The following is a 15,414-nucleotide window of genomic DNA, read 5'->3' as shown; positions in this document are numbered from 1 at the left end:
AACCTATACTATTAACACATTTCTTGTTGCTTTAACACAAAATGCATATAATTACCGGTAACACAAATTTAAAATGCTTGAACTTCTTTTACACACAAGCTCAAACAAGACAAAAATAAAAGATAACATTATGTGCTAAACCTGACTAGTCCAAACAAACAGCTATTCATATGATGAATTCAAACACAAATATACCCTGTATTTTATTACATTGAGAAAAACAGCTGATTGAACCAATGCAAATATATAAATCACTGCTGATTCCCACCTAGGAAACACACTCAGGTTCTTTCAATTGCATGACTATGGTATACAATAGAGTAAAGGAGGACCTCTTTAGGTCAATCTTGTTTGGAAAAGGAACAATATGAGCAACACAAAGATATATGTCTGCACAAGTCAACGGAAGACCACCAGGACAAGGGGAAGGTTTTCCTCCAGCCCCACCTGGATGCAATAGGTGGTGCATTCCCAGATATCACAACTGAACACTGTCAGGGGTGGATAAGATATGGCAAAATATTCTTCACAAGATGCTTTTCACAAGAAAATGTGGCCAAATAGAAACAAAATAGATTAGTATTGAAAAATCTGTCATAGCAATCGTAAAAGACTATAAACTAGACATGCCTTTCCAAAAAGAATTTTGATAGCAGTAATTTTACATTACATTAAGAATTTGCAATAATACAGTACCATAACATTTATTTATAAAAGCACATTTAAAGGGGAAAGAAATTGAAAAACCATTTTTACCTTGTCTTTGTTAAATAATGGTACTCTACCCACATTCACAAACATACAAAAAGTTCTAGACATGCTAAACATCTCAGTCTCATAGAAATTTCTCTTTTAGAAATGTCAGCCAGAAAACGGCCCAATCTGAAAAACTGATGCTTATGACATCACAGGCATCTCCCTGCCCTTCCCCTTTAAAATAATTGGCTACATTTTTTGAGTGGCAGCAAAGTCAGCCAATCAGTAATGAGATTGCAAGTTAAGCCAGTAGGGGGAGCCAAATAGGTACAAAACCACTTGTTTAAAATCCCCCACCCTAATAGAGCTATCTGAGAGAGGTTTTTAGGAAGCTTCTAAGGCATTACAGACCCAAACAAAAAAAATTGTCTACATGTCACATCACAGAACAAGGATAAATACTCTGTTCAATCATTCTATGTCACCTTTAAAAAGAACCCAGGGTTGACCAAAGTTTTGTACAAATTAGAATGATCAAGTAAAAATACACACATTACAAACATTACAGATAGAACAGTAAAATAATACGTTAAGAACTCAGACAATTTGTTTTAAGTTTTGATTTAAAAGAAGAAAATTATGACACCATTCAGATCGATATTGGGAGGCTATTCCAAAGTTTAGGGCCTACTATTTTAAAAGCTCAGTTTCCACAATGATTTAACCTCGATCTACGAACAGAGAGCAATCCAAAAGTGCCTGAACTAAGGGACCTAAGAGGATTATGGTAATGTAAAATATCAGAAAGATATGTTGGTGCAAAGCTGTGTAAAGCTTTAAAAACAAATACTAGAATTTTATATTCTATTTGCAGTTTCACTGGTAAACAATGCAGAGAAATTAAAATTGAAGAAATATGATAACATTTCCGATTACCAGCTAAAAGTCTGGCCTCAGCATTTTGTACCATTTGAAGATGCCTATTTCATATAAATGAAATAATACTCTGTATCTGGAAAAAATGGAACCCAATGGCAGCAAGTCTAAAGAGAACAGTGTTGGAGCCAGGATGGATCCCTGTGGAACACCACAGGAGAGGCATGCAGTTGAGGAAGTATATTTATAGGTTAAAAGAGACTGGAACCACTTCAAAACAGTACCATGAAAGCCTAAAAGATTTTCCAGTTGAGAGATAAGGATAGTATTATCAACCATGTCAAAAGCTGAGCTGAGGTCTAAAAGGACCAGAGCTACGGTACTTCCATTATCTGTAGCCAACAAAATTCTGCTGAGTAAGTCACATGGGTATATTTTTAGAAAAAGTAAAAAATACATATACAATACATGGGTCATAATTATCGATTTCAGTTCAGGTTAGCCATTAGTCAGACCATTAAATAAACATAGACCGGAAGTTAAGTTCTGTCCAGACAACAGCAACGCACATGGGTCCGATGAAAACATCTATAGCATTCATTATGGACTGCAATGTTTCTCATACTTTGGTGAGTCCTCCTTGCATTCTTCAGTGGCTGGATCAGTGAGTGCTGAGGAGTCTGCAGACAGTGTTTGCTCTGATGATATCCCTCTGTCAGTGTCAGATTCTGAAGCAGGTTCATCAAAATGTGTCTCAGTTTCCTCCTGAGATGTGCTGGAACGTTTATCACCCTTCCCACTGAGATCCTGGACATGTAGTTCTTTACTGCAGCCATTCGCTCTATCCTCTGTTGCAATTTGTTTTTCCACAGGACCAGGTGCAGGGTCCATTTTAGCAGGCACAATATTTTTAGAATCTCTTTCTGATGGTCTCCTATGTGTGCCTGGACTTCCTGTCTCCTGTGAATATATAGCATCATGTGAAGCAATTAATTCAATTCAATTCAATTTTATTTATATAGCGCTTTTCACAAGTGTTAATTGTTGCAAAGCAGCTTTACATGAGAAGATGTAAAGGAGAACACAGAAAATCAATAGATAATATAAGCAGTAGAACATAGCGGCTAAGGTTAAACCGTACAAGCAAGCGTATTAATATTGTTACATATACAGTAAAGTGCTAAGCTAAGCCAAAGTTGGCTGACTCTCCCTGGGACTAAAAACCCCATAGGAAAAAAAAACCCGGTGGGAAAAACTCCTAGAAGGACAAAAACCTTGGGAGAAATTAATATATGTAAACATGTAGATACGGTAGGGATAGGAAGCGGGTAAGCGGATTAAACTGGTTCAGCCAATTGTCTCATGTATGTTCTCAGTTCAATTTGAAGATTCCTATCAAATAAGGTAAAGGCATTGGCCTACCTATAAGCATTTCATGAGGTGTCAAATTTGTGATCCTGTCAGTTTGAATATGTTTATTCATGGGTGTTGGAAAGTGTGGGTGGGTCCAAAACATTTACTGGAGTCAAGGCTACTTTCTTGACTTCAGGTGACTTTTTATTAAATAATTGCTTTTATAGCTTAGTTTACCTTGTTGTCTCGCAGCATGGAGTGCAGCAGGTGAAAGTAGTAAAATTTACAAAAACACGAAATGGAGATTAAATATATGGACCTCTAAATTCAAGTGGAATGGATTTGAGGAAGCAGCAGGTTTCTTCAAAAACACAAAATTTTGAGCAAAAATACACAAAACAATTTTGTTTTTAGCTATGAAATAGGTGCACTTTAAAGTGTTTACATGGCCGCATACTGTGATTAAAAACGGCGTATGCCACTTGTTTTAATACAATTATACTTGCCGCGATTATTAGCTTAATCGCATAATTTTTTATTGAAGTATTGTGTTTACATGAGGTAAAGTATAGTCACAATATTGCAAACATTTTATTTTAGTTGCATAATGAGGGTGCATGTGAGTATGGTTAATGACAAGGTAAGCTAAATTGCCAGATTATTGCAGACAAAAATATCCCTTAAAACCCTATTATACTATAAATGTAAAAATTTTAGATCAATTACTTTTCCTACAAACACCCGGTCAAATGTGTATATAATCTTGAGTTTGTAAAATTGAAATTTTAATGTAAATTGTTCCACTGAATAAACAGCATGTTAATGTCTTTGTATCTTTTCTTAATGTCTTGCCAGACAGACATTTGCCAAGAAATTGGATAAGGTATATGCTCACATGGAAAACAACCTGAAGAAAACAATCGAAGCACAACAGTATGAAGACTTAAAATTTAGTCTTTTATTATTAAATTTATTCTTTTATTAAAATTTATTATTTTGATATGATTTTATTATTATATATTATGTATCTGTATTATTATTCTTTATATTCATAATCAGTTGTGTTATCTTATGAAGTTTTAAATGCATGTGTTTGAATGCACGAGACTATAGATAGTATGGATCACATGTCAGGGGATTGAAAGAGGGTAATACGCATATTGAAAATGACATGTCAGATGTGTACAGTTTGCAAAGCACCACAAAAGTATACACTAAGAATAGTATCTTAATATAGGAGTGGACTGTGCCATGTGTTAGCATGACATATATGTTCTATATTTGAGATGCTTAAGCAACATGTTTTTCTACCTTACAAGGAAGTCTTTCTGTGATGTATAAATCCAATCCAATCCAATCCAACTTTATTTATAGAGCACAGTTTAAACAACCACAAGGGTACCAAAGTGCTTTACAATTCAAATACAACTAAAATAATAAAATAACACCAACAATGACAATGACAACAAAAACCACAATAGCTTTCATAGTGCAAGGAATGCCAGGGAATAAAAATACGTTTTTAAACGAGATTTAAAAGTGTGGAGAGTAGGGGCAGCTTTAATGTGCGGTGGTAGCTCATTCCATAATTTGGGAGCAACTGCTGTAAAAGAACGATCACCTCTGGTCTTCAATCTGGTCCTGGGCACGATCAGTCGAAGCTGATCCCCAGACCTCAGTGACCTTGACGGGGTATAACTATAAAAGCTCAAACCTTACTGTACCACCCCAGAGAAACTAAGGGATGACGGGGTGAAAGGAAGGAGAATTAAAGAAATGTATAGGCTGTCATAAATAGAACATCTTTACTGGTTTCTCTCCTGACATATATATATTAAAGATTTGTTCTTGGCAAGACAATTGGTGTCCGGACCCGCGAATCAAATAATAAGGGGAAAAGGCTTAATTCCAAGTCTACAAGTATTTATCAGCAACAGCAGCAATATGAAGTGCCAACAACAACGTTTTTTGGGGCGTGACTGTTCATTTGATTGATGCAGATATCTCAAAACAAAAGTAGGCAGCAATAGCTTGTAAAAGATTCAGGGGTCGACACACATACTGTACGACACAATTGCAACAGGGCTAGAGGACATTTTTTACATTTAAAAAGGACATTTAACAATCCCAAATGAGGCATAAGGGTCTTATCTAGTGAAATGATGGTCATTTTTGGCAAGAATAAAAAAGATTTTTTATATAGAATAAGAAAAATAGATGAGAAGATGAGAAGTTGTGGTTTAAAGCAACACTATGTAGTTTTTTTACCTTTAAATAATGTCTCTAAAATTATTTCAGTGATAGAACAACTTTTAACTGGACAAATTGTACTGTTGCTGCAACCCGAGGAACCTCCTAGCTGCTACAAGCACACTCTGAAAGTGGTGGTGGAGGGTAGAGCACACAGCCCCGCCCCTCCCCCTGCCTGCAGAAGAGTGTCTACCAGGCACTGTTGCGCTTTTCAACCACATGGGGGAGCTGTAAGTCATTTTTACATGGAAACTACATAGTGTTGCTTTAAAAGTGCATATTTTTATTGCCAAAAATGATAATCGTTTCACTAGATAAGACCCTTATGCCTCGTTTGGGACCATTTAGAGTCCTTTGAAACTCCAATTTTAAACTGCATTAAAACTGTTAAGTGTTGGGGTCCATTAAAATGAAAAAAAAAAAAAACCTGGAATGTTTTCCTCAAAAAACATAATTTCTTCTTGACTGAACAAAGAAAGACATCAACATTTTGGATGACATGGTGGTGAGTAAATTATCTGGATTTTTTTAAGAAAATGGACTAATCCTTTAACACAGACAATGATGATGCGCAGCACAAGCTATGTGTACTGCCTCCCCACCATAAATGCACAGCCCACACAGCTAGGACCAGTTCAGTATCTTACACTTAAAGCCCTGTTTTCAGATTGTTTATGATGAAATAGAACGGTTTTGACTGAAATATGGACATATGATGCTGGCTCGAGAATTTTCGGGTGTTTCTTGTATCACCTCCCACCTCTATAATGGGTTTATAGGTGCACAGGAACAATCCTTCCTAAAATGCATTAAACTTTCATTTACAAAGACATGAAACTCACCGAGTGGTCAGGGGTGTTCACTGATATGCTCACACAAAAAAAATGCTGCAAAAGACGCATTCCAACAGGTTTTATCGTAGTTTTTGCAAACTCCATTGACATGTATTAGATGTGCTGTGTGAGGTACGGTATTACTCCGCACGGGGAACGTTGTTTCTATTCTTGCTATTGACAAAGGCGGATTATCCCCACCAACTGGGCTGGAGTGTTTATTATTATTCAAGCTCTCAGCGGAGGTGTGAGGCGTTTTGAAAAATAGATCCACAAGTTTACAACGAATGCTAAAACAGCTGTTGGAAAGCATCCTTTGCAGCGATTTTTGTGCGAGCTTATCAGTGAACACTAGGGGTGGAACGGTACACAGAAGTCCCGGTTCGGTTCGTACCTCGGTTCAGACGTCACGGTTCGATTCACTTTCGGTACAGTGGAGGGAAAAGCAAAACAACAATGCAGAAGGCAATTTTTTTTTGTACTTAAGATAATCTTAAAAACATAGGTGTCCTTATCTGTGTTTTTGTGAGATGTCATGAATATGAACTGAAATGCATTTAACATACTATATCATATAACAAAAATGTATAAACTTGTACTCATCTTTCATACAAAGATGCGTTTCTAATGTATTACAAGTTACCTAAATATATTTTTAAATTACATTTTAGCACATTTATTTCATATTAATGTACTAAAGAACAAAAAATGTAGGCTTGTAGCATGCATTAATAGGTGTGTACGACTTCATGAGGAGCTGCAAGAAACGACAACTGGATGACGTCAGAGTAACGCGAGAGCGTTTTGAAATCAGCCTCCTACGCAAGATTTCTCGCGGTACTCTGACGCTGATGGCGCTGCGTAAAGTTGAGCACGCTTAAAAACTGAAAGCAGCTGAACTCGACAGAACTGCCCTGCATTTGCCTGCGCTTCGTCCATTAATTGTATATAGCAGGACAATTTATCTCTTACATCTCCGCGTGAGAAATACAAGGTGTGGCCTGAACTAACTGAAATGCGTGTGTCTCATGGTGAATGCGTGAGACTTGAGAGACCTGATTAGACGTAATTCACATACCCAACAACTGCTGAAAACGCAGACACACAGTCCTCGTCTTTTCCACCACTCTCTCGCCTGTGCTACTGTAACTAACTGGAAAAATTAAGTTTTCCCAAACTTGCGATCTTAAAGAGGCTGGCGGATCCTCACCACCATTTGCCATACTCGCTGTCGCTGCTATTTGACTCACTCACTAGACCGTCCGTCAATCTGACAAAAAACTGCAGAGTGCCAGAGAATGTTGACGGGCTCTGACAGAGCACATGCATAGGCGAAGCTCGGCTGCATCGGCCCCAATCAGAGCTTCAGAGCTAAAGCCGGGCTACAGATTAGCTGTCCTAAAGAACCCGCGTATCTAACAGTAGTTCCGCATTACATTAATTATTTTGCACGAAAGTTTTTTTTTTATTCTCCGTTTAAATTCATGCACCGAACCGTGACCCCCGTACTGATTCGGTTCGAAACGAATACATGTACCGTTCCACCCCTAGTGAACACCCCTGACCACTCGCCGAGTTTCACATCTTTGTAAACAAAAGTTTAATGCATTTTAGGAAGGATTGTTCCAGTGCCACTATACACCCATTGTAGAGGTGGGAGGTGAAACAACAAACACCCGAAAATTCTCGGGGCAGCCGCATATGTCAAAATTTCAGTCAAAACCGTTCTATTTCATCATAAACAATCTGAAAACAGGGCTTTAAGTGTAAAATACCCAACTTGTCCTTTAATCAAATTGTGAACAATGAGGTTAATAAATGGCTGGCATCTTATAGACCATTTCAAAAGATGTAAACAACACTGGTCCAGAAGCACTTCCTGTTTCAGTTTTTTTAACACTAGATAAACGTTGGGATAAAATAAACCAACAGAACATACAGAACTGAATTAACTGAAGTAAAACAAACATCTTAAAGGTAATGATATATGTGAAATAAAAAAAACGGTCACAAAAACGGTCACAAACTGTAACAGGAAGTGTTTCTGGGCCAGTGTTGTTCACATCATTTGAACTGGTCTATATAGAATCAATGTCTGTATATTGTAGTGCTAAAGCCAAATTTTCAGCACTGTGGACAAAGAGCATACAGTGTTGTTTTTGGCAGCCCTTTTAGTTTTAGGCTTAGTCTTTTGGATGAAAATGCTTTTTAGTTTTAGTCACATTGTAGTCACTTATAAACTTAATGGGGCGGTTTCCCGGACCGGGATTAGCTTAATCCAGGACTAGGCCTTAGTTTAATTAGGAAATATAACTAGTTTAAACAAACATGCCTTACAAAAAACATTACCTGTGTGCATTTTAAGGTAAAACAAAGGGCACTGATGTATTTTAAGATATGTAAGTGCAAGTTGTTTTCAGTTTGGAGAGTTCTTAAAAGTGTTTAAGTCTAGGACTAGTCTAATCCCTGTCCGGGAAACCACCCCAATAGGTTTAGTCAAGTTTTAGTCGACGAAAACATAAAAAGGTTTTAGTCAAGTTTTAGTCTATGAAAACGCAAAAAGGTTTTAGTCAGATTTTAGTAAAAAAGTAGTCTTTAACAAATTAATTTGGGTTAAAAAATGTGGTGTATTTAATACTATTAAAATGTGCATAAAGGTTGTCCCTGAGGTCTTGCTGTTGTTTTAGTCGGTTTGCCTTCTGCGCATGTTATAACAAAAAAGTTGAGCCTGATATACCCTCAGGCTGAGTTTGTGTGTTATGCTGAGACCTATGGATGAGCGAGTACAGCATTATCTGTATCTGTAAACCATATGAATTATCTGTATCTGTACTCGGAGTGGGTGTGGCCTAACCCGGAAGTAGGGGGGTTGTCTTGAAATGGGCGGGGCTTTAACCGGTATGTTATTTTAAGCATGCAATTAATATATGGGTTGATCAGAAATTGTTATATTTCTGTATCACTGATCATAAGAGGGAGAGAGAGAGTGTTTGTTTGTGTGTGTAGCTTAATTTGTAATATTATGTATTATTTATACCACTACTACCTTTATATTTTATGAAATACAGCAAAAAGTGTCAGACACACAAAAAAAACTGGTTAGAGCCAGCTGATGGTTAAAATGAAAAAACTCAGATGACTGGCAGAGAAAGGAAGAGAGAGGGAGAGTGTGTGTAGCTTAATTATTTTGTAATATTTATAACACTAACTTTAACTTACTACCTTTATTTTTTTATGAAATACAGCAAAAAAAAGTGTCAGACACTCAGTGTGTGAAGTAAAAAAAACTGGTTAGAGCCAGCTGACTTAAAAAAAACTGACGAGAGAGAGAGTGTGTGTGTGTGTGTGTGTGTGTGTGTGTGTGTGTGTGTGTGTGTGTGTGTGTGTGTGTGTAGCTTAATAATTAATTTGTAATATTTATAACACTAACTTTAATTACTACCTTTATTTTTTATGAAATACAGCAAAAACGTGGCAGACACTCAGTGTCTGATTACTGGTTAGAGACAGCTGAAGGTTTAAAAAAGAAAAAAATTATCCGACAGGCAGAGACGCAATGCGCATCGCATTCACGTCTGAACGAACCCACGTTTACCAGAACTCTGCTGGTTAGTACGTATTAAAGGAATAGTCTACCCTTTTGCCATATTAAACTATGTTATAAGCTCAACTTAGACGAATTAATACATATCTATCTTTTTTCAATGCATGCACTGTACAGCGTGTCGTGAATGTGTTAGCATTTAGTCTGGCCCCATTGAATATAGAACTCAGAAAAATGTCTCTTTCTTGAGGGCTTCGAAACATGCTTTTGAAACCATCAAATCCTCTGCTAGAGAAATTATGTTGTGACTGCTCTTTTTACTTTTAACCTTAAAGTTACAAAATAGAGATTTCGAGCAGTCATTGCAACAATGTCCTAGTGTGACAAGTAGCCCCATGTTGACATTTTCAAAACATAGTAGTATGTTTTACCTTCACAGAGACCATGAACAAATAAAAATGTGGTAAAGGTAATAGCTTACATCAGTAAATGTGAGATTAGATCGACATACCTCTCTTTTCCTGTAGAAAAGGAATAGGAGACACACCGCAATGCAAAGTAATAGAACCCAGGGAATGGTGTGCCATCTCTCTGCCATATAAAAGTTTTAATTAGAAAAAAAACAGCATTCATGTGTGCTCATATTGTTCACATAAAATATCAGAAGAAATCATATAACATAAAAGATAATAATAGATTGTGTGTTTGTGCATTAGTTAGTTTGTAGGACATTTACTTTTATGTGAGGGACATTGTTTAACCTTCTGTGTTTCAATCTTCCAGCTAACAGGGTTGCTATGGTTACAGATGATGGTATCCTCTGTACAATTCAGGATGAGAGTGGAGATTCCAAGTGATGTTTTCTTCCCTTCAGAGCATCTGTTGTTTTGATAGCTAGAGTTAAGTGTAAGGTCATAAGCTCTACATGTGAAGTTTACAGTACAGGAGTCACTGCTGGACCAGTTAGAGATGACAGTCAGGTCAGGAGCATCCACACCATCTGGTACACACAATGATAACAAAATATTGGACACATCAGAGTATCCTTACCCTATTATTATCATTAAATCTGAAATATTTACAAGATTGTAATCTGCAATCAAAACTTAACAGACATCAACAATATTCCCATGTGATACCTATTCACTTGGTATTTTTTCAAGGCAAATTAAAAAAAAACTGTCCATAGCCCCACATGAACAATACATTTTTAACTTCAAACTATTTAGTATTTTCAGCTATTTTACGCCAAACCCACACAATCAGACTTACCTATAACAGACACAATGTATTCAGCAACAACTATGTCTGAGTCTCCTCTTGCTGTTGCTTTATAGGGTCCACTGTCATTCTTCTGCATGTTCATCAGTGTTAGAGATAGGTTTGTAGAATTGAAAACCACTTTATTCTTGTATAAATCTGGAATTTTTGGATCTTTAGGCTTTTCATATCTGACTACATTTAACTTATCTTTTGACCATAAAAGTGTGTTATTTTCTGCTGTTAATTTGGATATATTCAGTTGGATAGATGTTCCCATCTGCACAAACAAGGTCTCAGTCATGCACTCTGAAGAAAGAAAAATATTAATAGTCATATTAAAGAAACATAATCCAGGAGCTGTGAGTTTTAAAAGCTAAGAATAGTTAGTTATATCTTACTGCTCATTTTGTCATAAATTCAGATTTACATCAATTTTAGCCACTCTTTTTCAGTCACAAAAGTGTTTTGTATGTGTTCGTCTGATAGGTCTTAATGTCTCAATTACAATTACAGCCGAGAAAAGCGCCAGTCATGTGGGGATTCTGCCGCTTACCGCATACCCATGGCCGTAGCTATGGAGCGAGATATGCGTCTTTATTACATTGATTAAATGATCTGAGAGAAATAAAACTATTTGAAAGAAAAAGTTATCACACTGATAGCAAAGAAGCATTTCATGAGAAAAAAAATATTTATTTATTATTTAATATTTGAGAGAAAAAGTTTTCATACCAATAGCAAAAAATAATAATATTTGAGACTAAAAAAAAGTTTTGAGAGAAAGTATTTTCTCATGATAGAACATCAAAAATATAAATTTGAAATTTTTAAAATTATTTCTGAGAAAAAAATCTCAAGTATATGTTTTTTGCTATTAGTGTGAAAACATTTTCTCTAAAAAAAAGTGTTTCTATCAAAACGCTTTTCTTTGCTCTCGATGCAATTTCTTGCTCTCAGGATTTTGCTTTCTCTGTGAAAATTGTGTCATGGGCGGGGCCACGTTTCTATTGGCCAGTGGGGTAAGCATCGTCTTGTCTTGGGAATCGAACTGAATCATTACACCGTTGTTCGGTTCACCTAGATAGATGCCATCTCTGCTTTTAGTTGAGCACGGACACTCTAATGTTTGAGTAAGATGATGACACACAACTCGATGGATAGCTGGCTGAGCAAGTTCACAGCACTGAAGATTAAACATTAAAAAATGAAATGGTACTCTTATTAATGAATGAATGTGTATTATATTATTAGCTTGCTAATCGCTAATTAGCCATCATGCTAGGTTTACCTTTGTTTTCACACTAATAGCAAAAAACATATACTTGAGAGATTTTTTTTCTCAGAAATAATTTTAAAAATTTCCAATTTATATTTTTTATGTTCTATCATGAGAAAATACTTTCTCTCAAAACTTTTTTTTTAGTCTCAAATATTATTATTTTTTGCTATTGGTATGAAAACTTTTTCTCTCAAATATTCTTTTTTTTTCTCATGAAATGCTTCTTTGCTATCAATGTGATAACTTTTTCTTTCAAATTGTTTTATTTCTCTCAGATCATTTAATTTATCGCATGTAATAAAGACGCATATCTCGCTCCATACGTAGCCAGCTATGAGATCACAGAGGTCCGGACCTCTGTAATTTTTTCATATAAAAAATAAAATTTGAAGTTCTCTAAATGACTAATTAGTTTTTCAAAACGAATCTGCATATATAATTAAGTTTGGACACTTTACTGTATAGTTTAGTGTAAAATAACGAAGATTGGCTTAAGCTGCGACAGCGCGGGTAAGTTACAGAATTTGCAGTGTTGCCAGATCCTATTGGTAAAAATCCTCTTTAGACGTAGTGTTTTAGCAATTAATGTGACACTTTGACATTATCTATAAAGTGATTGTTAGGTGTAGGTTAATATTAGCGATTTCTCTGATTTATTTCTGAAATAAAAGGTTTGGACAAACTTTGTTTTTTAAGGCCAAATATTTTTGCTTGTTTTTCGTACTAATATCTGGCAACATGGAAACTGAAAGTTATCAAATAAGATGCATCATTCAGCGCGAGCAGGTTATTGCTGATACTACATTCGGTAAGATAAAAGCAGTAATCATCATTGTAAATAATATAAAACATTAATCATCATAATCATCATAATTGTGTCAGTAAGAGTATCAACAGTATCAACAACACTATCGAAAAACAGTAAATAACTCTGGTACAAAGATGTAGAAGAATTGGGTTTAAATAAAATATTCCAAATGTTAAAACACGTAGCGTAAAACGGTAAAGCTAATCTCAACAAAACATAAGCATTAAGAATTGTTATTTCATTTAATTTAGAAGTTAACCTTTAACAAACTCATGCTGAAAACAATAAGAGGACTAAACATTTTCTTGTTTAAAATCTTGTAACGTTTTTGTTATATAATATTGCTTATTAAAATGATTACAAAAATTAACATTGCCGCATGAAAAGTAATAAATAATCCAGCAGTCCCAGTCCATCGCCCAAAACAGAGTGTGTACTCAAAGCTAAGGCTAAGACAAACTATTTTAGATCCCAGGTAAAAAATAAAGTATGCTTCAATGTACTTAAACCACTTATATACTAGTAAGTACATTTGTAAGTTATGTAAAGTAATGCTACATATATACTTATTAAAAGTAAAGTTCTACTTGAGCAGTACTTCACTTTACCTGAAAAAGTAAGAATAGCAGTACCAACTAGATTTTTATTGAAATAAATGATATCTCAAAATAACACTTAGATGTTCTTAACTTAATTTTAAGGAGTACCAAAAACAAATGTGATATATAAGCCACAAAATGAGTGCACGAAAATAGTACATTTACTAAGTGTACTTAAAAAGTGTATAATATTTAAGTGCACTTTTTTCACCTGGGATAGCATTTGTTAACTCTTAACACCCCACCCTGGACCTCGGTAAATTTCAAACCCTGGCTACGGCCATGTATGTACGAAATGCCCATTAATCAGTTTCTGACTTAATAAGCCGTGATAGATCAGGACCCAGCCATGACATTCTGGTCAGGATGTGTGGCGTGAGAGTGTGAGAATGTGGTCAGTTGCATGAGTCTCATGCTGAATGCGTGAGGGTTGGCCACCCTGTCTAATCCAATTCCACAGGAACATCACAGACTTTGCAACACTAATTTATATACTGCCTTAGAACATTCCAATATGGTGGACAACTTGCATATAACTCCCCATAAAAATAACTGCTTATGTCACGCATGTGCGTTCACTACATTTGTCTCAGATTGGATATATTTGAAAATAAATTTCTTATTAAATTTGATCACAGACAGAGGGAAAGACATATTATAAACCCCATTAAAACTCTTCATTAGATCTAGTGGCACAGAATTCGTTTGTTTTAGATTTTAAAATATAGTCAAATGCTTTTCTTGATAATCAAATTTAAATAAAAGACCTCAAAAAGTTTAAAAATAAAATAAGACATTTTATTTACATTGGGGTAATTTCCCCACTCTTGATCAGTGAGTCCCCCACTACTCTGGTCATTTTCATATAAAAAGGTTCAGGCCAATGTGATAGGAAGCATGGGAATGTCAACCCCCAAGCCTATTCCATGTCAGTTTTTAGCAGTTCCCGACAATTCTATGGCAATTTACAGTGCTGTTAACTGACGAAGATCGTACTTTTCATGCAGTGAAACAACATTAGCTTCTTCCTTTCAAAGGCACATCTCAGGAAACCAAAAAGCAGATATCATTTTAAAGGCTGAAAAGCGTAATGTACAGTAAAAATTTTCTCCCCAAAAGTAGTAATTAATCTGTTAGAATTTTTATAAGAATAGAATCATAGTTTTCAGTACCTTTGCTGAAGAGAACGACAGTAAAAAAAAATAAGATATGTAAGGCCATTCTATTGCGAAGAATGTAGGAAGTCTACTACTTCCTCTGTTAAAACACGTGCATCGATGTATGTCTGTCGTGTCATAACAGTTGTTTCTTGCTGAGAAAAATGATTTTAAAATCATTACCATATGAACAAAGAATATTCTTCAAAAAAAGAAATGAATAATAAAGACATTCCAAGAATAAAACATTTTAGTTGTGGTACAGCACTTTTGATGGGCTGCCAGGGGAATCTAAAATACTTTAATGTAACGTGTCACACCGGTCCTCGGGTGGCTGCACTGGCTCCCAGTTTCATTTGGGATTGATTTTAAAGTATTACTAATGGTATATAAATCACTCAGTGGACTAGGACCTCAATGCCAAGGGTTCACTCAAAGCAAGGAGGGTCAACTTTTAGCTATTATGCCAGTCGCAGCTGGAACCAGCTTCCAGAAGAGATCAGATGTGCTCCAACAGTAATCACATTCAAATCCAGACTCAAAACCCATCTGTTTAGCTATGCATTTATTGAATGAGCACTATGCCGCGTCCGAACTGATTGCACTATATTTTATGTGCACTATTTTAATTATTTTTATTTCTCTTGATTTTATTCTTATTTTATACTTTTATTCCTGTTTTATTCTTTTTCACACATTTAAACAGTTTTTATTAAAATCACATTTATTTTCTTTTAATTGCTATTTTAAATTTAT

The 15,414-nt window shown here is 35.5% G+C and overlaps 1 protein-coding gene across 1 annotated transcript; it reads right to left on the bottom strand.

Moving 5' to 3' along the window:
- Positions 1–9,605: 9,605 nt before the first annotated feature.
- On the bottom strand, positions 9,606–14,793 carry LOC141349086 (uncharacterized). The gene is made up of 4 exons (XM_073872289.1): positions 14,674–14,793; positions 10,825–11,121; positions 10,289–10,552; positions 9,606–10,143 (listed from the first exon to the last, which is right to left on the bottom strand). The coding sequence occupies exons 1-4, from the start codon at positions 14,720–14,722 to the stop codon at positions 9,986–9,988; spliced, it is 768 nt and encodes a 255-aa protein (XP_073728390.1). The 5' UTR covers positions 14,723–14,793; the 3' UTR covers positions 9,606–9,985.
- Positions 14,794–15,414: the final 621 nt, after the last annotated feature.

Source organism: Misgurnus anguillicaudatus, chromosome 2 (genome assembly GCF_027580225.2).
Source record: "Misgurnus anguillicaudatus chromosome 2, ASM2758022v2, whole genome shotgun sequence".
Classification (NCBI taxonomy): Eukaryota; Metazoa; Chordata; class Actinopteri; order Cypriniformes; family Cobitidae; genus Misgurnus; species Misgurnus anguillicaudatus.
Note: the sequence above shows the minus strand (reverse complement) of the source record. Positions and strands in the feature narration are given on the sequence as shown.